This window comes from Barbus barbus, assembly GCF_936440315.1.
Source record: "Barbus barbus genome assembly, chromosome: 43".
NCBI lineage: Eukaryota > Metazoa > Chordata > Actinopteri > Cypriniformes > Cyprinidae > Barbus > Barbus barbus.
The window spans coordinates 10,779,588-10,806,730 of NC_136721.1; the positions used below are offsets into that span (position 1 = coordinate 10,779,588).

General features: G+C 36.2%; 1 protein-coding gene across 1 annotated transcript in view; it reads left to right on the forward strand.

Moving 5' to 3' along the window:
• nrxn2a (neurexin 2a) overlaps positions 1 to 27,143 on the forward strand; it is a gene marked incomplete at its 5' end in the record, with an annotated part of 322,179 nt that overhangs the window by 74,999 nt on the left and 220,037 nt on the right. Inside the window, 6 exons of the mRNA XM_079404516.1 lie at positions 1,875 to 2,301; positions 4,913 to 5,296; positions 6,085 to 6,288; positions 13,211 to 13,237; positions 20,574 to 20,693; positions 22,271 to 22,652. Coding sequence (XP_079260642.1) covers positions 1,875 to 2,301; positions 4,913 to 5,296; positions 6,085 to 6,288; positions 13,211 to 13,237; positions 20,574 to 20,693; positions 22,271 to 22,652 — 1,544 coding nt within the window. The remainder of the gene's footprint in view (positions 1 to 1,874; positions 2,302 to 4,912; positions 5,297 to 6,084; positions 6,289 to 13,210; positions 13,238 to 20,573; positions 20,694 to 22,270; positions 22,653 to 27,143) is intronic.

Sequence of the window (27,143 nt, forward strand, 5' to 3'; positions counted from 1 at the left end):
CCATTTTGAAAAGTTCCTGTTCCAAGAAGAAAATGAAAGCAGTGCTTGCCTTTGAAAATGTGTCCATGTTTAGAGTGCTTTTAGTACCTTATCATGCAGTTGCTAGGGTGTTGTGTGTGGTTGCTAAGGTGGCCTAAGTACAGAAAGAGTCTTCCTCTTCTAAGCATGTTTTGGTCACACTTTGTTTTAAGGTCCAATTCTCGCTATTAACCATTAACTACAACTTTTGCCTCAAACTACTAATTTGCCTCTTATAAGGTAGTTGTTAAATTTAGGTATTGGGTAGGATTAGGGATGTAGAACATGGTCATGCAGAATATGTGCTTTATAAGTACTAATTAGATTAGATTAGATTCAACTTTGTCATTTATGCAGAGTACAAGTACAGAGCTAATGAAATGCAGTTAGCATCTAACCAGAAGTGCAAGAATATAGTGTTTTATATACATATAAGTGCAGAGTAAGTGAAGATATGATTTACAGAATGTACAGTGGAATTGCTATATACAGTATTGAGCAGAGTATATACAGAATATAAATAGGAATGCAATGCAGGGATTGTATGTACATTATGAACAGAGCAATGTAGATTATATAGATTACAGATTATATATACACATTATGAACAGCAGAAACGTGAGAACAGTGGTAATAAATAAATACAGCTGGATGAGTGTGCAAAGTATTGATAGAACAATGTATTCTATGCATTCTATGCAATAATAGACAAGATGGCGGCGCGAACACATCGCGAGGCTCAGCGTCTTACCAGATTTTGGAAAATAGTGTTAATAAACAGCCAATATGTTATTAATTGGCATGCTAATAAGCAACTAGTTAATAGTGAGAATTGGTCCCTATACTTAAGTGTTAGCCAGGGACCTCCCTAACCCCAAGAATGAGTGATTGTTATAGTGACCTCCAATTACATAAATGTGAGGTAGGAAACAAGTAATAGACGTATTATAGAAGCAAACGCTTAATAAACATTGAGATTACAGACCGTATCTTAATCTGATAGCGAATCAGGAAGATTAGGATGCTTAGGCTGTGCAGTCGGGGATGGTTTGAAAGGGACTCATTGATAGATTCCTCAGATTTTTATTTTTTTTTTTGTCCACGCTCTCAAGCAATAATTGCATTTTTCATGTTCCTTCGCTCAGAGCTGGCACCTCTTGTTTTGCTCCTACCTCTCCCTTTATTTTTCTGTCATGAGGGCTGACGAGAAACATGGCTGTCTTGTTATTTTCAGAGACACTCAAGTTCACACCCAGCAACAAAGCATCAGTCATCATCTTCGGACAGAGAGAGCGGCTGGTGTAAAAATGAAAAGCATGTTTGCTGTGCAGGGCTGATTCGCCCATCTGGCTGTAGAGACACATGTGACTGAGACAAAAAAAAAAAAATCAACCCCAAGAGACACATTCTCAATGCATGTGCTGTAAAAATGTTATTTTAGGAGCAGTTTTGCTTCGCGTCTTACCGTGTGGGCTAGACTTCATACCTTAGATCAAGATTTCTCAGTTGACGTCACTTAATGAATGCGCTGTTTATGCGTGCGATTCAGAAAACCACTTAGCTTTGGCATCGTCGGAGCTAATGTTAACGTAGGATGATTCATTATATTAATGAAACGGAATATCGATTAGACGAGGGTTTCTGTAACACTCTAGATGAGGTCGCTAGGTTTATGTGATCCACTTGTGCTTCGAGTATTTAAAGAGACTGCTGTGTTTACTGACTTGAAAACCATGCCCCCAAGCTACATGCATCAGCTGCGGTTTGTTTGTACCAGTGGGCAGCGGACTACTCCATTCCACACTGTTAGCATTCAAGCTCTTTTTTTTTCCTCTCTCTCTCTCTCTCCATCCCAGGTGGTCTACACCAATAATGAGTTCAGACTGGAGCTCTCCCGCCTGGCTGAATTGCGTGACCCCAAGGTCACCCTCCACGGTGACCTGACCTTCCGCTGCGAGGATGTCGCCGCGTTAGACCCCGTCAGTTTCGACATGCCGACCGCTTACGTGACCCTTCCGCGCTGGAATGCCAAGAAAACCGGTTCTGTGTCCTTCGACTTCCGAACCACCGAACCCAACGGCCTCCTGCTGTTCAGCCACGGCCGGCCGCAGGGTTCCAAAGACCACAGACCGAAGGTTGACTTCTTCGCCATGGAGCTGCTTGAAGGCTTCCTCTACCTGCTCATGGACATGGGCTCTGGGAGCATCAAGATGCAAGTCGGGACCAAAAAGGTCAATGACGGAGAATGGTGCCATGTGGATTTCCAGAGAGAGGGCAGGAAAGGTCAGGATACTGCAAGATCAGCAAACACATTATTCGCCTGTTTAAAACAGTGTTTTTAACCTGCGTGCTTGTGAGACTAAAGGGACGTTTCCTCTTAATCTCTGCCGTTAAAGCACTTCCTCGTTCTGCCTGCTTAGGGTCCATCTGATATGCAAACTTCACAAACTGCTAAATCACTGTACTCCATTTCTTCTACTTCTCATTACCTCTCATTACTGTAAGATCTCGACTCAAATACACTTTCCACAGTTTTAAAGCAGCAGGCCCGGTTTGGGATTTAGCAAATCCCAGGAGAAGAGGTTGAAGACCTTTCCACTAGCTGAGCTCAGGAAAAAAAGGAAGCACAGTGGATTGTTAATGCTAAATTAATGAAACATCCTTTTTTTTAACTTGTGACAGACAATGTAGAGTAGCTACACTGATTTCATGAGTTACTAAAATGATAGTCTTCGGGGATCAGTAGTAGCAGCATTAATTAAATTAGTTTTAGTTCATTATTAACTAGGGCTGTCAATTAAACATATTTATTAACTGCTACTACAAGCATCCAGGGTTGTGCTGTTCAAGAGTTTGAATTTGAATTGGCCACACCCTACAGGAAGTTGAATGGGAATGACAGGAAAAGGAATTTATGATTTACAATATCTATCTGTCTGTCTGTCTGTCTGTCAGACATTCTGCTTGTCATTTGTTCTATCACATTCTGTATATGGTTCTGTCAGACTATCTTTCTGCCTGTCAATCTATTGTCCTATCTGATGTTCTGTCATTGTAATTCTCTTTGTTGTTTTCTATGTATTCTTTCTATGTATTTATTGTTCTGTCTTTCATTCTGTCTGTCGTTCTGTCAGTCATTCGATCTATCTATTGTTCTGTCTACATTATATATCATTTTGTCTGTCGTTCTGTCTGTTTTTCAGTTGTTTTGTCTGTCATTCCCTGTCAATCTGTCTATTGTTTTTCTTTTGTTGTTTTTTTTTTCTTGGCAAACTTTGCTTTTCTAGTTAAAATTAATAATTTCTTTGAATTCCAATTAATTTTTAATTCTGCTTCCTTAACATCAAAATTCAAAATTTTTACTGCCTCAGTTCAAATTAATCAATTGAATTGCATTCTCAGTGCAATTCTAAATAGTGCACAGCCTTGCAGGGAAAATTCTGCAAATGATTTTGATTATTTACAGTTTACAATTTAATTAATCAAATCATAATTTCACCGTTATTTATTATTATTATTATTATTATTATTATTTATTTATTTATTTTAATTTCAGTAACATTTTATGGACCAATTCTCAATATTAACTAGTTGCTTATTAGCATGCATGGGACTATCATATTGGCTTTTTATTAGTACTTATAAAGAACATGCGTATCAATGCCTTAATTCTACCCCATACCTAAACTTAACAACTACCTTACTAAAGCCCCGTTTCCATGCAGGAACTTTACCAAGGAACTAGGGACTTTGGGCCGGTACTCTTTGTGTTTCCGCCGCAGGAACCAGGATCTAAATAAAGTTCCGGGTGAAAATTTGCCCCTCAGAAAGTCCCTGCTCAGGGGGTAGCAATTTTTCAAAGGTCCGTAACTTTCGAGGGTGGGACTTGGGAGCTGAGCACACTGATTGGTTGAGTTCACGCAGCAGTATTTCAACCACCATTTATTTGCATATATATTTGTTTAAATATTACTGTTATTGTGTCATGGAATGTAGTTTTAAAAGTATTTCAGGCGAGAATGTAGTTGTTTAAAAGTAAAATCTGCAATTTATTTTATAAAGACAATTGATAACAAAATGCACTTTGCTGATTTCGGAGACGTGAGCTCTACGTGATCAGCGGGCGCTCAGTGTTCATGTATCCTGACGAGAGCAGCCTCACCTTGGCTTGTTTTTCTGACATTTGCCGCTGGCTCCGATGTCTCTGTAGTGGTTAAACATGAGATATAATTTGTTTTGGGTAAGCCTAACAGGTAATCTTTGGTCTTTATTATATTATTCTATTAATCGATTAATATGTTAAATGAAAATAAAAAGAGGTTTGATATCATAATGCTGTTTGATATCATATTATTGTAGCCTATATACAGTGAGGGGAAATTACAGTAGCCAAGGTGAGCTGACTGACATTATCAAGTACGCTGCGGTTTGCAGAATTACCGGACTTGCATCATCCCGTCTGCGGGAGTTCACACTTCTGAGTAGAATTCGCAAAGTCCAAACTACCGAGGATGCAAGTCCGAAATTTTTGTATTTGGTATTAAAAACATCGTACAGACCTATGTCACCAGACACCTAGCCTATTCTTCTCGGTACTTTAGACCACGATGGAAACGCAGACAGCTACAGGTCTGGGCGAAAAAAGTTCCTGGGACAAATTATTCCAGGTAATTTCGGTGGAAAATTGGCTTATCTATTATTAAGCAGCAAATTATGAGACAAAAGTCTTAGTTAATAGTTAGTTAATAGTGAGAGCTGGTCCCTAAACTAAAGTGTGACCTACATTTATAAATCAAATTACAGTCCTTTTATTAAAAAATGGACTAAAATGGCTCTAAATGTTGTGGCGCATGGGTTCACAAGCAGATTATCACTGATCTTCACTATCTCCTAGGCTCCATCTCCGTTAACGGCCGTAGCATGCCCTTCTCCACCAACGAGGGCAGTGAGATTCTGGATCTCGATGGTGAAATGTATCTGGGGGGTCTGCCAGAGGACAGCGGCAGTCTTCCTCTCCCCCCAGAGGTTTGGACCGCCCGCCTCAGGCTGGGCTTTGTGGGTTGCGTGCGGGATCTCTTTATAGACGGGCGCAGCAAGGACCTGCGGCAGCTGGCGGAGCTTCAGAGCGCTCTGGGTGTCAGTAGCTTCTGTACGAGAGAGACCCATCGGAGGTGCAGCTCTGAGCCCTGCGTCCACGGAGGACGTTGCCGCGAGGGCTGGAATCGACACGTCTGCGACTGCACTGGAACTGGATATCTGGGACCCAACTGTGAGATGGGTGAGGAAAGTAGGGCTTAAAGCAGTGGGGAGGGAGGATTAAACATGGGATTACTTCTCACCGATGAGACACGTTCTTATGAAGAAGAGCAAGGCTTCAGTGCTTCCCTTTTATACTTTTATATTGAGATACAGCTACACTTCAGCTCTATTCATCAGACCGCACCTGCCTAGACTTTTGTTTGCTATTGCTGTATTGTTTCTAACTCTCTCCTACCCTCTGCTGTCTGTCGCTAAGAACAGCAACATGACCACTCTTGTCCAGTACAGACATGACTGGGTGACTCAGAAAGGGTGCACATACTCTTGAAGCAACATTTTAGTTTTTCTTCAATCGCTTTGGCTCAGTTTTTTTTTCCTCTCAAAACAATAAGCTCAGATGTCTGAACAATAAGTTTCTTTGTTCACATCAGATTTGAATTACTTTTTTAAGCAAATTGCATGCGTTTTGGAACGTGTGCAAATGGGTAAGTGCAATTGTCTAAAATTTGTACAATAGCTAAATGTACATGGCTTGTTGATCAATACTGATGAGTTGATTCTCATTGAAATTGTCAAACTCTTCTCAACTTTTAAATGTTCTTTCATTTAACTACAGTTTAACTGTAATTAATATTGTAAATGTAAACATTGTAATAATAATAATTATTATTCATATTATTTTGTTTTATTGCTTTTTAAATTGATATCTAATTGAAGTTGTTTTCTTATTTTAGACTACTTACAAATGTAAAAGCAGCATAAAAAGTCCTGTGTTTTCTGATTTACTCTTTTTTTCTGCTCTCTCAGAGTCCTCAGTGCTGAGTTATGACGGCAGCATGTTTCTGAAGATCCTGATGCCTCACGCTGTTCACACTGAGGCTGAGGACGTGTCTCTGCGCTTCATGTCGCAGAGAGCTTACGGTCTGCTCATGGCCACCACCTCCAAAGAGTCCGCCGACACCCTGCGCCTGGAGCTGGACGGGGGAAGGGTCAGACTCACCGTCAACCTAGGTAACCTTCCACCGCTGACCTCCGAACTCGAGGCACTCATAGAACAAGTCTGGGGTCCCTCCCGGAATGCATTTCACCTTCATTACTCCATCTTTATCTCTTTCTTGTCTTCCTCTCTCACTGTCTCTCTTCTCTCTCTCTCTCACCAGTGCAGCCTTCAATGGCTATCTTTTCTGCAGCTTTCAAAGCAGACAGCCAGAGAGACCAACCCATGTAGTTTGTTCTCAGAAGGCACATTAAGTTATAATAGGGGAGACAGAGGGGAAATTACATAATTTTCCATTTTTCTACCTGCCAACTTTAGGTACAAGAATCATAATATTATATTATATAATATTATATAATTTAATGCAATGTAATAAAAGTAGATAATTTATAAAAATTAATAGAATTTAAAATATTACATATAATATAATAAATAATAATCAATCAAAATATAATAATAATCAAAATAAATATATATATAAACAGAATAATATTCTGCCATCTTTAGGTATAAGAAACAATACAATATAATAAAAGAAGATAATTGATAAAAATATATAGAATTTAATATATGTAATTAATATATATATATATATATATATATATATATATATATATAATAAAACAGAATAATATTTTTTTTCTACCTGCCGTCTTTAGGTATAAGAAACTATAATATAATATAATAAAGGAAGATGATTAAAAATGAATAAATATAATGTAATTAATTTAAAATATAATATAATATAATAAAGGAAGATAATAATGAATAAATATAATGTAATTAATTTAAAATATATAATAAAATTGAATAATAATTAATATAAAAGGATATTATAAATGAAATAATTAATTAAATTAAATAATATAAAATAAAATAATTTTAATATTAACCACTATATTTTAAAGCAGTGCACATATCAAAGCAATAATATTACTGCTTTTTTGTATAATTATTAATATTATTTAATTGCTCACACCTTAATATGATAACAAAATACCTTTGTAAAATAAATATATATTGTCAAGATTTTATTAGATATTTGAAAGTTGCAGGCTATTAATTCAGTCCTGTAGTTTTTATTTTATACTGTACTAGTGTAATATTTGCCTATCAACCTCACAGCCATAATGAAATCTTCCACAGTGGCTGTTATCTGATGTTAATATTAACTTAAAAAGAACAGCCGTTCTAGATAAAATGCTGTAGATACAAGAAATAATATATAGAAGTTTAATTTCAAAGGCTGTCAAACTTTAGAAGGGAGGATAATCACAGGGGGTTCAGGAAATACTTTATACTTCAAGTATAGTAATAAAAAGTAATAGAATCACATTTATTTTTTCAAACTGAGAGAGAACTTTACCAAGCATAAGCTGAATGAATGTTAGACGTCTAGCTTGTTTGTGACTGAAGAAAATGTAATTGCCCCCTGATCTCTCCCACCATAAGAACCAAACAGTAATTCTTCTAAAGTCTCTCACTGCCCTCTCAGCTCAGACTCCTGCTCTGATGGCAGACTGTGTCTGTTTGTACAGAAGATTACAGACAGTTCCAGTCCACAGGAGAGTGGAGTCTGAGCTAGTCTTTCTGTCTTCGAGCAGTGTGACAGTGAGACAGGTCCCTGGCTGTCTGTGGTCACTCTTCTGTAGTGGTTGACAGGTTGAGAGTTCACCACAGCCAAGAGTGCTCCGTAGGATCAGTTACTTCTCATAATTATCAGCCGTTAGTCGTCATATCTGCCTGTGCAGTGGGGACATTAGGACTTTATCTCACCAATTCCAATTAATATAACAAACAAAGGTTTGAAAACCTGGCTTGAGTTGCATAATCTAATTCTGAGATAAAGAGTATCAAAGTAGTCATAGCCTTGGGTAATTTGTGTTCATTGCTGTAAACGATTGGTTATATCAAGATATTCCAGATACAGCACTCACATTTCAATTATAACGTTGTAAATACTGAAATCAATAATTTTATTGACATTACTTTCATTACATTTCAGAATACCAGAGGTTGACTTCCTAAACACTGATTTCAGTCATGTCTGGATTTATCTTCCAAACAGAAACACCTGCTTATTCTCATACCATTTGGTACGGGGAAGTCGTGGCCTAATGGTTAGAGAGTCGGATTCGTAATCCAAAGGTTGCGGGTTCGAGTCTCGGGCTGGCAGGGATTGTAGGTGGGGGGAGTGAATGTCCAGCGCTCTCTCCACCCTCAATACCACGACTGAGGTGCCCTTGAGCAAGATACCGAACCCCCAACTGCTCCCCGGGCGCCGCAGCATAAATGGTGTGTTCACGGTGTGTGTGTGTTCACTGCTGTGTGTGTGAACGTTGGATGGTTGGCAGAGCACGAATGCCGAGTATGGGTCACCATTCTTGGCAGTATGTCACTTCACTTCACTTCAGAAACTTCTTTTCTACCATTAGAAAGTGTTGACATAATTCGGTCTTTGGACACTGATCATGATGCTGATGCTTTTATGTAGAAAACAGTGAATCGCAAAAAAATGACTTTACCTGGGTTTTCATAGACAGGGTCACATATTTTCAGAGATTCTTCAATAAGGCAAAATTTTGTTTTATTTAAACAAAGAGATCAAGTAATAATGATATTAGTGGTGCTGTAAAAGTATGCAACATCATGGATGTTGTGATGGTTGTAATGTGCTTTAAGCATTATGTTTTCTAATGAATGTGTCGTTAGAATTATTTGCATTCTGTCTTTGTTTCTTGATTTAACTTAATTTAAACGTCATATAAACTAACCAATATATACTTTGTCATTCAGAAATGTATATGGATATTTTATTGAAAAACGTATGTGGGTACACTACCACTCAAAAGTTTGGGGTCTTTTTAAAAATTAATATATTTGTTTGGCATGGATGCATTTAAATGATCAAATGTGACAGTAAAGACATTTATAATGTCACAAAAGATTTCAGTTTCAAATAAATGTTGTACTTTTAGAACATTTTATACATGAAAGCATTCAATGTATGACAGTTTTCCGAAAAATATTAAGCAGCACAACAGTTTTCTATCGAGATAATAATAAGAAATGTTTTTTGTGCACCAAATCCGCATATCGGAATGATTTCTGAAGGATCATGTGACAATGATCAATGAAAGAAATGCATTACATTTTAAAATCTATTAAAATAGAAAACTGTGAAAATATCTATTAAAATAGAAAACTGCCTTTATATTGCAATAATATGTCACAACATTACTGTTTTTTATCTAAATAAATGCAGCCTTGGTGAGCATAACAGAATTATTTCAAAAACATTAAAAAAAAAATCTTATCAACCTCAAACTTTTGAGCAGTATGTACTTTGTTATACTAGTTCATGAAAATGAAACTTTTTCGGATTTAAGGCATTTCAAAACGGGCACATTGAGATATACAGTGCCCTCCATAAGTATTGGAACAGTAAAGACAAAATTGCTCTGTTGGCTGTGGAGTCAAGACATTTACAAATATGATTAAAAGATGAATATGAGACAAAACTACAGAATGTCACATTTTATTATTAGCCGTTTCAACACATACATGTTTTACCAAATAAAAAGAACAGCACTTTTAGAGTTCATCCCACTCATTGATGTGAGCATAAGTATTGGGACAGTTGAACATAAGGCAGATATAAAAGATTAAAAGCTATTATTTAGTTGCAGATCCCTTGCACACAATCACAGCAGTGAGTCTGTGACCCATAGACATCACCAGACTCTTGGTCTCATCCTTTCAAATACTTTTCCCAGCCTTTAATGCAGCCAATTCCAATTGTTGCTTGTTTTGGGGAGTTTCTGCCTTTACTCTCCTCTTCAGCTGGTGAAATTCATGTTCAATCAGATTTCAATCTGGAGATTGACTTGGACAATCTAAGACTTTCCATTTCTTTGCCCTTATAAATTCCTTGGCTGAACTGGCAGGGTGTTTTGGGTCATTGTCCTGATGCAATATGAAGCACTTCCAAATGAATCTGGTGGCATTTTCTTGAATATTGGTAGGCAAGATAGTTTTGTACCCTTCCAAATTTATTCTGCTACTGTCATCATACATCAAGTCATCAGTAAAGTTGAAAGAGCCTGTTCCAGAGACAGCCACGTATGCTCATGCCACCTGTGCGGGCTGTCCCGTATTTTCTTTATGACGCGAAAAGAACTAAAAATACTCCATGAGTTTTGATCGTATAGATAAGAACAAGGTATCGTTTGAAACTGAAAAGGGCCTACTTTTATTTGTGTATAGTCATAATAACAACAAAAACAATATGCTTTTAAAAAATAGAGAAAATAAACAGGGTGTGTTCTCTGTCTCTGTCACCTCTCTTCACAGACACGTAAATAAAACAACATAAATCTCTGCGAATACTCGCCTCAAATACACAAGAAATATATGTATAGAAAGCTTGAAATCTCTACTTTTAAATGAAGTAAGTCACATCCAAAACAAATATTCTATGTTAAAGTAACCCATATGAAACCAACGCGATGTCCAGTTTTCCTGTCTCAACTCATTATATTTAATTATATATTTATCTCATTATATCTAATGCCCTGTCTCAACTCATAATATCTAAGGCCCACCCGCCGTTCGCGCCTTTCACATTGAAACATCCATGTGAGGCGCGCGTGAATGTAAACGCCCACATCGCCTCCGAGTAAACAAACAAGTTCATCCGGCTACTTTCTGTTTCTGGAAGATTTGCTGAGAGAAATAACCCAGAATTTCAAAATGTGTGTAAATATTTTTTTCCTTCAGAGCACATAAACTATATACACTATGAAAATGCCAGGTTTAAAAGCTTGGAGTCAGTATATATAGAAATTTAAACTTTTATTTAGCACATAAGTGATGATAAAGACATTTATCATGTTACAAACGATGCTGTTCTTCTGAACTTTCTATTCATCAAAAAAAAAAAACATTCTTCTCAGCTCTTTTCAACATAATAATAATAAATGTTTTTTTTTGAGCAGCAAATCAGAATATTAGAATGATTTCTGAAGGATCATGTGACTAGTAATGATGCTAAAAAGTCAGCTTTGATTGTTCCTAATAAAATGTTTAACTGCACTCGCAAATGAATCTCAAGTTATTTTGTGTGATAGCTAAATATACTCTAAATAAACTACAAACAAAAAATGTATACATTTATTTTGTCCTCATATTCTTTCTTGTAACTCTTCCCTCTCAGTCACATACTTGACTAAATGGCTCATTATGCAGCTCATTACGCGGGCCTTTGTCTTCTCAGGTGTGAATGTGAAGGTTGACGCCTTAGACCCTTTTTACTCAAAAAGTGACTTAGAAAATTTAAATCAATATATTGTTTTCTGTGAGCAAGAAAACAAGATGATTTTCACATTTTGAAGCAAAAACTCTAGACTACAAGATCCAGTTCTCAAAAGTCTTGTGAACAAATGTTCTGTATGTTTTTTATGGCCTTAACTTAAATATTTTAGTTTTTCACTAACCAAGCATAAACGTTGCTTTCTCAAAAACAAAATCATGTACATAAATGCTGCAAACATATTATTGTAGTCCACTTTGTGCTGTTTACAGTGTTATTAGACTTTAGCCATTTATATGTTTATAAGCAACTGAAAAAAGCACAAATGTCAGGGCATGTCAAAACTTCTCCAGGCCCCCAAAACACCCTTAGACCCCAGAGGTTCCAAAACACTTCTGGCTCACCTTTGTGCTTTTTTGCAAACTCTAATCTTGCCTTTCTATTTTTGGTGCTGGTCAGAGGTTTGCATCTTGCTGTGTAGCATCTGTAATTCTGTGTCAAAGTCTCCTGAGGACAGTAGATTGTCAGAGCATCACCCCAGCTTTCTGGAAGTTGTTGGTGATTTTACAGACATGTCTTTTAGGGTTCATTTTCACAGCTTTTATGATTTGTCTGTCATCAGCTACTGTTGTTTTTCCCAGGCGATCAGGTCGTTGCTGGTGTCGCTGGTGGTTTCCAAACTCTTGATTTCTCCATGTCCTTTGTTTTTGCTTTAGCTCTAATTAACTTCCTCTTTTCTTTTAGCATCCAAATTGCTTGCTTTTCTCTCAAAGTCAGCTCCCTCCTCTTCATCCTGGTTTGTGTGTGTCATCATCGAATGCAAGATTCAGAATACAGAAGTAATGGATATAACTGATACGACACATTCCCTGCTTTTAATATCTGAAGAATTAATGCAACAGGACAAAGCTGATCACTTAGAAAGACCTGTGAGGCAACTGCTCCTATACTTATTCTCACATCAGATAGAGGGATGAAACTCTAAAAGTGCTGAACTTCTTAACTGGTAAAACATGTATGTGTTGAAACGGCTAATAATAAAATGTGACATTCTGTAGTTTTGTCTCATATTCATCTTTTAATCATATTTGCAAATGTCTTGACTCCACAGCCAACAGAGCAATGTTGTCTTTACTGTTCCAATACTTTTGGAGGGGACTGTATATCTAAATATATCTCAAACATTTTCAAAAGGCTGAGAAATATTGCGTTGTATGTTTGTTTAGATCTGTCGCCCAGTCTATAGCTGACCTGTTTTGTAAGCATGAGCTCTTGGCTGATGGTGCAGACTGCCCTTGCCTACAGTCATACTGGCAGCACCCACACACAGGGAGGAGGCAAAGCACAGGCTAAATCCAATATTTTCTCTGTATATTTATAATTTGCCAAATGCCACATATCTGGTCTTGGCATTTCACTTCTTCTCAGTTGTGCTGTCTCTCGTCCTGTGATTGTGGGGTGCGGGCCCTTGTAGAAGGGGCCATTCTGACTCTCACCTTGTCCCCGGATGGTTGACTCTATGCAAGAATTGTTTTTTTGTCTGCAGATTGAACCTTGAAGGATGTGGTTTTGAATTTGAGTTTATTTTCCTTTAAATCTCACCATCTCACTCTCTTTCCCACCAGATTGTATCGGGATAGACTGTAACCTTAGTAAGTGATTCTTTTATCTGAAATGCTATTTTTATCTCTTCTCTCTCATGCTCAGCCCTAATTCATCCAAAGTTTCTTCTCCTCCCTCGTAATCCTGTCTTCCTGCACTGTTAACACCGATTTTTTTTGAACATGTTCCCAGTTTGCATCTGTCTCTTTTTTTTTTTCTCAATCTCTCCCCAACACCCCCCCCCCCTCTCCCGCGTTCCCTTTATCTCAATCTCTTTTGTTCCGCAAAATATGCCAATTTGCTGCGGTGTTTCAAATTAAGCATAACCATCCCAACATTTTCCATTTCAACAACATATGTTTCTCACTGCTCCTCCAATGCTCTAGTCTGTTTCATGTCCCTGTGGGAATCTGTTACATAAGGAAAATATGGTAATAAACCATTTAATAAAAGCAGAAATCTTCATTTGCCAAATCAGGCGTGAGGTTGAACATTGCCTTTATTTGAGCGGTGTTACATCCATACGTACAGTATGTGTTGGGAATCGATGCAATCCTCGGTATTAGCGGTGCAGTGATGCTGAAGGTAAGTAAATCGGATGTATGAGATGAAAGGGACATAGGTTGTGTTTTGTGTGTGTGTGTTTACAGTAGCTATATTTTTTGAACAATCTTTTGGAGAAATTTAGGATGCCTTCATTTGGAAAAAAAAATATTCATAAAATAAAAATATTAGGTAACACTTTATTTTAAGGTGTCCTTTTTACATGTTACATGTACTTACTATTATAATAACAATAAATTATGCATAATTACATGCAAGTAACCCTAAGCCAAACCATAATCCGAACCCTAACTATATAGTAAGTACATGTAGTTAATTAATATTACACAGTACTTAAATGTTTAATTACACTGTAACGAGGACACCTTAAAATACAGTGTTTCCAAATATTATTACATTTAGATTTATATGTATTCAACTTCATTCTGTACACTCCCATAAAAAAGAAAAATAGAAACAATTTTTACAGTTAATTACAAAGAAATCGCAAGTAACACATTTAATTAAATGCAAAATGTTTAAGTAGACTGAAATAATATTTTCTTGTAAAACATATTCCAGTAATCTGTTTTATTTACAGCAAAATCATTTTTGTAGTGTCTTTTTGTTTATCTTTTATTTTTATTTATTCATTTGGGTTTATTGACCCTACTTTCAGATTATAAAAAAATCAAAATATATTTAGATTCATTCAAAGTGTTTGAAAAGTCTATTTTGCTTACCAAGCTTGCATTTATTTGATCAAAAATACAGTAGAAAAGTAATACGTTACATATTATTACAATTTAAATGATCTAATTTGGTAACACTTTGCTTTATAGTGTAATTGTTACACGTTACATGTACTTACTGTAGTAATAACAAAAATTGTGCATAATTACATGTAATAACTTAACACTTTTATAAGTACATGTTATCAATTAATATTGCTCAGTACTTAAATGTGTAATTACTCTTTAACTAAGGCACCATAAAATGGTGTAAACTAAGGAATTTCTATTTTAATATATTTTAAAATGTCATTCATTCCTGTAATGTAGAAGCTACATTTTTATCATCATTACTCCAGTCTTCAGTGTCACATGATCCTTCAGAAATCATTCTAATATGCTGAAAATTTTCTTTTTATTGTCAATATTGAAAACAGTTGTGCTGCCTAATATTTTTGCATGGACACTGACAGTGATTAATGCATGATTTATGCATCCACCTTTCTGAAAAAAAAGCTTTAAAATGGTATAGTTGATTTGGTGTGTCAGAGGGAGAAAAATAGATGTAAAAATAGAAAAAAAATTATGAAATTAGATGTAACTGGTAACCAAACACTAAGTAGCCAGATATTTCATGAACATAATGTAGGATGTATTAGTATGTAGTAGTATGATGTCTTGTAGTAATATTCTGCACTTGGCTTTATACAGTAAAGAGTATGTCCTCATTTCAGTAACAGCACAAATGTGTGTGGATGTGCATTCTGTCTATTTCATCGGGGACAAAAAATTACGAGGCTATAGTAGGTGACTTCATCCTCTTTCCTTTGTTTGAGCATTTGCTTCTGATGTGGTACACTACTAAAATGCACGCCAAGTACAGTATTTACATCTCTAACTGTGAGATTTGTCTCTGTAGTACTTCATTAGTCATGAGCCAGTAGCTGTTTCCCACGCTTCCCAAAAAGCTATGAAAATCTTTTGTGCATTGGAAATTTTGACATGTTCACCATTCAAATGCGTCATCACAGATTTATTCATCTGTTTTAATGACTCAACAATTTTGGATTTGTAGAATGTTTTCATTATAAATGTTAAATTATTCCCATGACAAACACAGATGTATCAGACTATGACGCATCATGCTGGTTTAAATAAACTGTAGAGGCATTAGGCAGAGCTTTTTAGCAGTAAGTTGGCCCACACAGATGTTTTTTTTAATGTTCTACACATCCTGAGCTCCTTTGTATTTGTTTATGAAATATTTGGCTACTTATATTATGTGTTAAGCTACCAGTCACAGATTTCCCCAAGTTAAGCTCATTTCACTGCACTTGTGGCATAATGTTAATTTGCACTGGAAAAATAAAAAGTACAAAAATAAATCTGGGTTATACTGCGAGCACTTATAATAGAAACCATTGGGGGAATGGGCAATTTGTAAATATTGCAATTTTTTAATAGTACAGCCACAGTTTGTAGAATATGTTTTACCATGATTTTAGTGTGAAAAATAAATAGATAACATAGATACAAAATAAATAGAACATAGATTAATTAAATGCCGTGTAATGCTGTGAATTTTATTAAATTGAAGATCGGATTTATATTCGTTTTTTATTTGTCATTTTAACAAATCTGATCTGAGAAAATGTAAATAGGCCCCATGTAAAGATATTTTTATTTATTATTTATTTATTGGAATACATCTAAATCTTGTAATATGTATTTTAAGACTTGGCTATTATTATATTTTAGCCCGGCTGAAGCACTGTATTGACCATGCAGGACTGAAACTTTCCTTTTTTTAAAGACCATAATGAATTCCACCACCAGGTGGCAACAAACACCATATATTACAGCATCAGATTTAGTTTTACCCGAGTCTCAGGCTCTGCAAATGCTCGAGTGCCTTTTGAAGAACTGGATCAACAAATCATCCCTGTTTAGGGAGTGTAACATCCTTGTCATCAAATACATTACAAAATAAGGTTTTGATGACACATATTGAGTTTTATTGCAGACCTGCTATTTAGGATCTAAGAAACGATTTATCGTGCGTAATGATGAATCTCTGCTTGGTCATATGTGGATAAGTACATTCATAATCAGATGAGTGTGACCATTTGATATGTTAACCTGTGGAAGTGTTTCACAGTCCCCTCTACGCTCTCAATATTAACTCTATGGGTATGTCAAACATATTTAGACCGATGGAAGTTTTAATGACAGTAAAATGTTAATTGACTTTTAAATAGACAGAAATGATGGTAGTTAAAGTAAATTATACCCAATTTGGGCCCTCTGCCATCTGCTGGAAGTCTCCTCACCATGATGTGCATTTTAAACAGTTTAGCACAGAGTAGTCGTGAATGCGAAACGCATCCAGATGATGTTACCATGCAAAAATCACACATCAATGTTAAGTTAACATTAGGTTTTGATGAATAATTGACAACGCCTGAAGCTGTTCATCAAAGTTTGATATGAAGATCTGCATTATAACGAACGTTTCTTGATATCTAGTGGTGTTCTAAGTCGTATTTGCTTACACGCACAGGTTTTATTTGTACTTACGCTGTCGCAGTTTCATCCGAAATGCTGAGTAATACTAGGCCGAGCCGAAGTGACGCATGTGCTCTTAGATTTAAAAGCAGGGATGGGCAACTATTTAAATTTAATTAACAAGCTGCCAGAAGGTGTAGGACGACAACTCCCTCTCTCTGCCTCCTGCTCGCTTATTCTGGGTTTTTTCAGTGCTAATTAGAGGGATGATTTGACACCGACTCACTTCAGTGCAAAGAATGTCACACATACCTGGTCGTTATGAGTTTTACTCACAGGTATGTAATCTATAGTGCATTTTTTTTTTTGAGCCGCAAATAGATTGCCTTCCAGATTAATACCAGCTGTTTTGTTTATACGAAGTCATCTGTGGAAGGTTCATCAGATTTTGAGTGCTACAACACTCCTACAAATAGGCTGACGTTGTTCCTCGGAGGGTCTGTTGACTCCAGCAGGGCCAATTAGAGAAGCTAGCAGCACAGTGTGAGGGGCTTTGAACCACCATGTCAGGCGCTAGCCGCTCTGCACGATGAAGGCTGAGGCAGCTGCATTGGCCTGACCCATTTTTCCACAAGAACCCCAACCGGGGCCGCAGCGGGGCCGGCAGCAGGCCCTTCTCAAAACCGTTACTTTAGCATATTATCGGCGAACATTCACTGCTGCTGACTGGTTTTGTGTCACCGGTTGGACTCTTGAGGTCTGTGAGGGATTCGGTGTGTGTGTGTGTACTGTCACTTTAACCCTGTGTACCGAGGCACAGCATGGTTTTGTTCCTCGGCCATAAAACTCCTGAGCCTGTAAGATGATTATACACATGCCAGGGGCCAATTCAATTTAATTTCAATTCAGTTTAAGTATAATGCGTTTGTCTCGTGTTACACACAATTGCTCAGACATCCCCAGTCACTCTCTGTTATAATGAGCAGAACTGCTGCAATTGTGTTTTTTTTTTGCTTTTTGCTTTTGAAGCAATGATTTTAAGACACCGAATCAACGCGGTTTGTATCTGTAAATGACACAAGTAAAGGAGAATGCAGTAGTTTAGACAACAGCAGAACTAAACTGGCAGCAGGAGATGAAAAATAGCTTTTAGCAATCACACATACTGTAGGTGATGATGTGATGATGGTTTAGGTTCAGCTGTTGGGGAATCAACGAAGAAAACAGAGGTTTGATAAGAGGATAGGAAATGGCTGTTTAGATGAGCTGTTTAGATGAAACCAAACATGCATAAACATACATAACATTGCTTTTGAGTTTAGTTGTTAGATGAATTAGCTTCTAGTTGCTGATATTTCCCAAAAGATTGTACTGTATATTGTGTGTGGAATCTTTCTTAAATAACTCGTCTGCTGAAAGAAAGTAGAAGTATGTTCAAAGGTATTCGTAATGGCTGTATAACACATTAAAATTAAACTATGTATATAATCATTTAGTACCGTTGCATTCAGTTACACACACACACATATACTGTGGAAGCACTGAAAAAAATAAAATAAAAGGTAGTTGTGACTTTTTATCTCACAAATGATACAAACTCGGAATTCTGACTTTTTTTCTTAGAATTGTGAGATATAAACATGCAGCTGCGAGATTTAAACTCACAATTTTGAGGGAAATAAACACAATTGTGAGTTAAGTCAGAATTATAAGAGATAAACTCGCACTTCTGAGAAACATTAATTTTTTTCCGCCTTAGAATTGGACATTATAACTCGCAATTGTGAGTTTCTATCTCACAATTCCGACTTTTTTGATGTAAACACACAATTGTGAGAAAAAAGTCAATTACGAGATAAAAAGTCGCAATTGCCTTTTTTATTATTTATTCAGTGGTGGAAATATACAACAATAGAACAACAGAAGCAATCAAACCAACAAAAGAGCAATATTATGTAAGTGCTGTGACAATTCCCGGTTTGTCTTGTGTTAGAGGGTCAATTTTTATAAATAAAAAGAAAACAAGTAGTTAGAATAGAAATACAGTAGAATAGAGAGTGTAAGTGTTAGAGGGTCAAATTATTTTTATGTATATATACAACAATAGATCAACATACTATGTAGAATACTATATAGAGCAATCAAACCAACAAAAAAGCAATATTATGTAAGTACTGTGACAAGTCCCAGTTCATCTAACACAGTACACGTAATCAAGTGTTCTAGTGTTAGAGGGTCAATTTTTATAAATAAATAAAAAGAAAACAAGGAAAAAGAATAGAGAATGCTAGTTTTAGACGGTAATGTTTTTTTATAAATTAGAAGAAAACACGTAGTTAGAATAGAAATAGAATAGAGAGTGTAAGTGTTAAGAGAGTCAAGTTATTTTTCTTTTTAATAAATAAAAAGAAAAGTAGTAGATTGAATAGAGAGTGCTAGTGTTAGAGGGTCAAGTGTAGATGGAAGTGATCTTTCTTCAGCCATTTCTTGAAGATGGCTAAAGCCTCAGCTGCTCAGATCGAGTTGGACAGCTCATTCCACCAGCAGGGAACCGTATATACATGTACACTACAGTTCAAATGTGTGGAGTCAGTAAGAATTATTTATTTTATTTATTGTTTTATTCAGCAAGGATGCATTAAATAAATCAATAAATCTTGAAAAATGACAGGGTACACAGTTACCTTAAAATATTGCAATATTAAAAATACTGTTTTCATCATTGATAATAATAGGAACTGTTATTTGAGCACCAAATCAGAAGATTAGAATGATTTCTGAAGGATTATGTGACACTGAAGCTATATGTGTGCATGCATGTATGAATATACAATAACAATATGGATCATTTATGTAATATACCTGTTACTTGGTGGAGAAGAGGAGAAAAGTATTCTCAACTGAGTTGCTCACATTTAAATATTCTGTTAAAATAACTAAAAAGAGAAAAAGACATGATTGATAGGAAACAGTTACCAATTACATTTAAAAGTTAACATTTATAGACATTTTAGGAATGAAATAATTTATCTGGTGAGAGTGTGTGTAGTTGGATGGTTGAGCTGCAGAAAATCATTGAGTTTGGACAGTTACAGATTTGAAAAACAACAAGGCGGTAATAAAGAACACTAAACTCAACACACAGAACCATTTTAGCACAAAAGGGTTCTTCAAGATGATAATAGAACTGTTAGTATGTGTAAAAAAAACTTTAAAGAACCATATTTTTTCAAAGGTAGAATGTCAATACTGGTCCATATGTTTTAAAGAATACATTATATTTACTCACAGAAAGAGTTAGCAGAACAGCATATGTATGTGTCACGATTCTCCTTAAGGAGCGTGTCGGTATGTGTGTTTTGTGTGGGCGTCTGGTTGTGTGAAATGTAAATGAGCGTGTTTGAATGTGTAGGTATGCTCATGAGTGTTGGTATGCGTCTGTGTGCTTTCTCTGGAATGTTTGAGTTTGTAGATATGTCCTGTCAGTTCTGTATTTGTATGCGTGTGTGTGTGAGGTGAGAGCAGCAGGCCTGTGAGGTAGACTGTGCTGTATTGATAAGACAGGAAGCTTGCAGCGGTGTGTGACTTTGGCCCTCTCTCTCTGCAGGTAAAGGACCGGAGACTCTGTTCGCAGGGCAGAAGCTGAATGACAATGAGTGGCACTCTGTGAAGGTGGTGCGCCGTGGGAAGAGCCTGCAGCTCTCTGTTGACAATGTGACCGTGGAGGGTGAGAGGAAGACCTCACACACACTGTATATGTACTGTATATGGACACACGGACAGTTATTACAGTTATAATCAAGATTCAGAGTGCTTTTCCATAGGCAATACAGTCTGTATGTCCAAGTATACTCAAAGGTTGGGGTCAGTAAGATTTAATTTTTTAAATAAGTACTTTATTATTAATCAGTAGTGACAGTAAAGACATTTCTAATGATACAAAGGATCATTTAAAATACAAAAGATTTATATTTCAAATAAAAACTGTTCTTTTGAACTTTGTTCAAGGAATCTTGAAAAAAGTAAGATTGTTTTTGAAGAAAATTAATACTTTTAATCAATAGTGAGAGTAGAGACATTTTAATGTTACAAAAGTTTCATATTTGAAATAAAAGTAGTCCTTCTAAACGTTTTTCAAAGAATCCTGAAAAAAAGGTTTTTTTTTTGAAAGACCTTAATACTTTTATTCAGCTAGGGTACATTAAATTTATTAAAAGTCGCAGTAAAGACCTTTACATTGTTATAAAACTAAATATTTAAAATAAAAACTTTCATCAAAGACATTGATAATAATAAGAAATGTTTCTTAAGCATCAAATTAGCACATTAGAATGATTTCTGAAGGATCATGTAACACCGAAGGCTGGAGTAATGATGCTGAAAGCTGTGCCATCACAGCAATAAATTACATTTAAAAAATATTAAAATAGAAAAATAAAATGACATTTCTATTTTATCAAATAAATCCAGCTTTGGTGAGCATAAGAGACTTCTTTCACAAACATTAAAAAATTTGACCAACCCCAAACTTTTGGTAGGTAGTACACACAAGGGCTTTTCACACTTGAAATAGTTAAAAAGTGGTGTTTAGAGCGACGATAACCCAGGGTTAAGCGCAGTGCACATTACATGACATTTAAAAATATTTTTGCTTTGGTGTGACCAAAATTAAACATTTAGTTTGTGTAAGTACGTGTAAACACGCGTACTGTATCCTAATCAGATGTGATCTATTAAAGTGACTAAATGAGAAGAGGCATTTCAGACATTTTGTTGACATCTTGTTAATTGCGGGGTAGCAACTCCCACTGTGAAACAATGAAATCTAATTGGTCTGCAAATAGATTTTTGAATCAATCTTTTCAGGCTGTTTTTGTGAAATGACTCATCCAATCCCCTGAAACATTTGACTCTGATGAATAGTTAGCTCAGAAATAGCTATTTCTGTAATGACAATGAATAACGACTTAAATTTTATTACAATTCTCACAGACAGTTACCATATGGATTTTTACGTTCTGTCTCTACAGACTTGCTTAACTCTTAAAACTTGTCACATTATGCCTTGTTATGGCAGAGTTTTATTCATTTACCGTTGTGGTGACAACTGAAAGATTATATATAGTACAGTTTTTCAGGTTTAGATTCATCTTGCACATTGCAAGTTCAGCGTTACCGCACATCCAACTCTGAATTGAACATCAAAAGCTGTACTTGCCTTGGGATGGGCTCAGGCAGCACGCCATTCCCTCATATCATCAGCTCCCAGACCTGACTAATCGAGCGTGTTTGGTTCCGCCACAGGCCAGATGAGCGGAGCACACACGCAGCTGGAGTTCCACAACATAGAGACGGGCATCATGACCGAGCGGCGCTTTATCTCAGTCATGCCTTCCAACTTCATCGGCCACCTGCAGAGCCTCTCTTTCAACAGCATGCCGTACCTAGACCAGTGCAAGAATGGTGACATCTCCTACTGCGAGCTCAACGCACGCTTCGGCATGCGCCGCATCGTGGCAGATCCAGTCAGCTTCCGGAATCGAGCCAGCTATGTGGCGCTGTCCACCCTGCAGGCCTACGCCTCCATGCACCTCTTCTTCCAGTTCAAGACCACCAGCCCTGACGGTCTGATGCTGTTTAACTCTGGAGATGGCAGTGACTTTATCGTGATCGAGCTTGTGAAGGGGTGAGTGTGTGTGAGTGAGGGAAAACAAAAAGAAGGATTATATTTCAAAGATTGAACGACTTGCCCTACAGCCCCATGAAATTAAAATTTAAATATTGTTGCTTTTTAGTGCATTTACAAAAAAAAAAAAAAAGAGGCAGATATACACATTTAAAATTGGCAGCAGAGGTATTTTTGCATTAGTTCTATATTATTTATTAATATTTTAAATGATAATAAACTTTTATTTTTGTTATTTTAGATTTCATTTTAATTTTTATTTTAGATTTCATTTTAATTTTAGTATATTTTAATATTGTTGTTAGCTTTATTTTTCATTTAAATTTTAGTAATATTGGTACTTCAAGAAACTTTTTATTTTGGTTTGTTGCAACATTTTAATTTTTTTTTTTTTAAATTTAAGCTTACGTTTTCATCTAACATTTATTTTTTTATTAAAATTTTCAGCTAACGAAAATGTATTTTAATAGTAACAACACTGATTCACAGCATTTGTCTTCTGAGAAAACATACCAAAAAAAAAAAAAATCCTATTCAAATATTAATCTTAAAATACACATTTTTGTCCAATCAAATGCTCTCAACTGAAAAAGCCCCTCCTACTTCATTAAAAAATTTATGTTCTGCCCAAATGCCCAATAGGAAATGTGCTTAGAAAACAAATGTGACTAACTGATTTCATGGGATATTTAAATGGCTGAATTGTATGATTCAGCATTTAACTCCGCCCTCTGCTGTTTCAAACCAATCAGAGCAAAAGTTTTGTTCATTATTAAAGGACTCATTATTAAGTTTTGTTCAGAACAAATTTTGTTCATTATTAAAGGACTTTTTGGCTTAGTCAAAGGAGCGTGTCACTATTAGCCATGCTCATATTACTAAAAAACAGCATTAAGCATTAAAATCCTATTAATAAAAGTCATTTAATTAAAGTGTGAAGTTGAGATGGGAACTATAAAGAAGAGATGGGAATAGGAGATTTCTTAACATTACTGCACAAATAAGGAACTAGAAATTTCTGAAATAGGCAGGGTATTATGAAATGATAATAACGTTGAGAACTACCTGATTGAGAAAAGAGAGAGAGATGAAATTAGAATGCAATATAAAGTTAAGCCCTTAGCTATACATGATGGAAAGCCCGAGGCCTGAGAGACAGAGAGAAAGACACCTTAGCAGAAAGTGAAGTTTCCTGAAGTATTCTACGGTGCTACAGCAAAGGAAATTATATTATTCTCTAAATCGTTCGCTTGCCATATCATTTGATTGTGATGAAAAAGACTGTGTATTGTGAAATAATGCTAAGACAATACTTTCTCATATTGTGTGATATTTGTTGGCTGTATTTAAAAATATACAGCTTATCAAGTGTAGTATGTTTCATGAACAAATTTGTTTTGTTTAATGAATTTCACAAAAAAAAAAAAAAAAACGGTCACACTTTGGAATAGGTAACACTTATTAACTATTAACTATTAACTGCGACTTTTCCCTCAATAAATTCTTAATTTGCTGCTTATTAATAGTTAGCAAGGTAGTAGTTAAATTTAGGTATTGGGTAGGATTAGGGATGTAGAATAAGGTCACATACAAACCCGATTCCAAAAAAGTTGGGACACTGTACAAATTGTGAATAAAAACAGAATGCAATGGTGTGGAAGTTTCAAATTTCAATATTTTATTCAGAATACAACATAGATGACATATCAAATGTTTAAACTGAGAAAATGTATCATTTTAAGGGAAAAATAAGTTTATTTTAAATTTCATGGCATCAACACATCTCAAAAAAGTTGGGACAAGGCCATGTTTACCACTGTGTGGCATCCCCTCTTCTTTTTATAACAGTCTGCAAACGTCTGGGGACTGAGGAGACAAGTTGCTCAAGTTTAGGAATAGGAATGTTGTCCCATGCTTGTCTAATACAGGCTTCTAGTTGCTCAACTGTCTTAGGTCTTCTTTGTCGCATCTTCCTCTTTATGATGCGCCAAATGTTTTCTATGGGTGAAAGATCTGGACTGCAGGCTGGCCATTTCAGTACCCGGATCCTCCTTCTACGCAGCCATGATGTTGTAATTGATGCAGTATGTGGTCTGGCATTGTCATGGTGGAAAATGCTAGGTCTTCCCTGAAAGAGATGTCTGGATGGGAGCATATGTTGTTCTAGAACTTGGATATACCTTTCAGCATTGATGGTGCCTTTCCAGATGTGTAAGCTGCCCATGCCACGCGCACACTGCTGCAACCCCATACCATCAGAGATGCAGGCTTCTGAGCTGAGCGCTGATAACAACTTGGGTTGTCCTTGTCCTCTTTAGTCCGGATGACATGGCGTCCCAGTTTTCCAAAAAGAACTTCAAATTTTGATTCGTCTGACCACAGAACAGTTTTCCACTTTGCCACAGTCCATTTTAAATAAGACTTCGCCCAGAGAAAACGCCTGCGCTTCTGGATCATGTTTAGATATGGCTTCGGCGCAACGGCGAATGGCACGGTGGATTGTGTTCACGACAATGTTTTCTGGAAGTATTCCTGAGCCCATGTTGTGATTTCCATTACAGTAGCATTCCTGTATGTGATGCAGTGCCGTCTAAGGGCCCAATCACGGGCATCCAGTATGGTTTTCCGGCCTTGACCCTTACGCACAGAGATTGTTCCAGATTCTCTGAATCTTTGGATGATATTATGCACTGTAGATGATGATAACTTCAAACTCTTTGCAATTTTTCTCTGAGACGCTCCTTTCTGATATTGCTCCACTATTTTTCACCGCAACATTGGGGGAATTGGTGATCCTCTTACCATCTTGACTTCTGAGAGACACTGCCACTCTGAGAGGCTCTTTTTATACCCAATCATGTTGCCAATTGACCTAATAAGTTGCAGATTGGTCCTCCAGCTGTTCCTTATATGTACATTTAACTTTTCCGGTCTCTTATTGCTACCTGTCACAACTTTTTTGGAATGTGTAGCTCTCATGAAATCCAAAATGAGCCAATATTTGGCATGACATTTCAAAATGTCTCACTTTCAACATTTGATATGTTATCTATATTCTATTGTGAATAAAATATAAGTTTATGATATTTGTAAATTACTTTACTTACTTTTGTCATTTAGCAGACGCTTTTGTCCAAAGCGACTTACAAATAAGAAAAAGTAACTAAAACTAAAAAGTTACAACTCTATAAATACTATCTACCCACATATTTAAGAAAATAAAGAAATTAAATAAAATTGACACATGCATATAACAACATTTCGATAATAAACATATAAATGAAAAAATTAAATAAAAAGCGATACTACTATTCCTTGCTGGTGTCCCTGCCCGGTGGAGTCGCACGGTAGAGTCGATGGTCTTTACACTCTTTACTTTTTTAATTAAATTATTGCATTCCTTTTTTATTCGTAATTTGTACAGTGTTCCAACTTTTTTGGAATCAGGTTTGTAGAATAAGGCATTAATATGTGCTTAATTAGCACTAATACATGGCTAATATTCTAGTAATATGCATGCTAATAAGCAACTAATAGATGTAACCATAAAATAAAGTGTTACCAAAAAAAACTTTGTTTTCAAAGGATTTGTTCCTAAGCCTTTAAAGGTAGGCATCTTAATTATGCTCCTTCATGAATGGCCACTTCATGTTTTGTGTATTGTGTTGTTAGTCAAACTCTGTTGAAATTAAGTTGCGTTTTTAGTGTGGAATGTTCCAAATCAATCACTTAAAAGGTTTCATTTCAGTTAGCAAGTTAGCTGTTTGTGTAGGCAGTATTTAGCAAGATTCAATACGTTTTGCAACAGTTTGATGAAACCTTTGCTGACAGAACTCACTGAATATGACTCACAATACTTGTTTTTAGAATAAATATTTTATTAGGAATAGTTAACTTAATAAATCAGTCTTTAAAACATTGCAATGTGTTACCAAATTAGCGTTGTAACTTTTAGATGAGTTATAGGTTTGAACCGGGCTGGGTGGGATTCTGTAGGAACCACTGAGAGGAAGAAAAAGCTCTTGAGATTGAAAACAAGTCTTTTCTTATTCTCTTCCACCCATGTGAAATTATAAATCCAGATATTGAGACATTCCCACTGACAGCTCAAAGTTCATCTTCAGTACATCACACAGATTGTTGGTGAACTCATCCTTCAGCATACAAACATCAGTCCCGAGAGAGTTAGAGCTCAAAGGCCTTTTCCGACAGAACTAACACGCAGTTGTTTCTGTAGGAGAGCTAGTTGCAGATATTATTGCAGAACCTCCCAGAAGACACTGCAGATATTCGAGGGATCACATGCAAGCAGCTAGGTACACACTTCAGAATATGAAAGACATCCAGATGAAGTTAAGCCGCCACGCTAAACAGCGCTTTTAAGTTTGCGATTAGTTAATAGACATTATTTGGATGTGAATCATAGCCGTGGGAGGGTGAGTCAGGTGGCATTATAAGATTTGCACATTTGTCTCCTTGGCATTTAGTTAA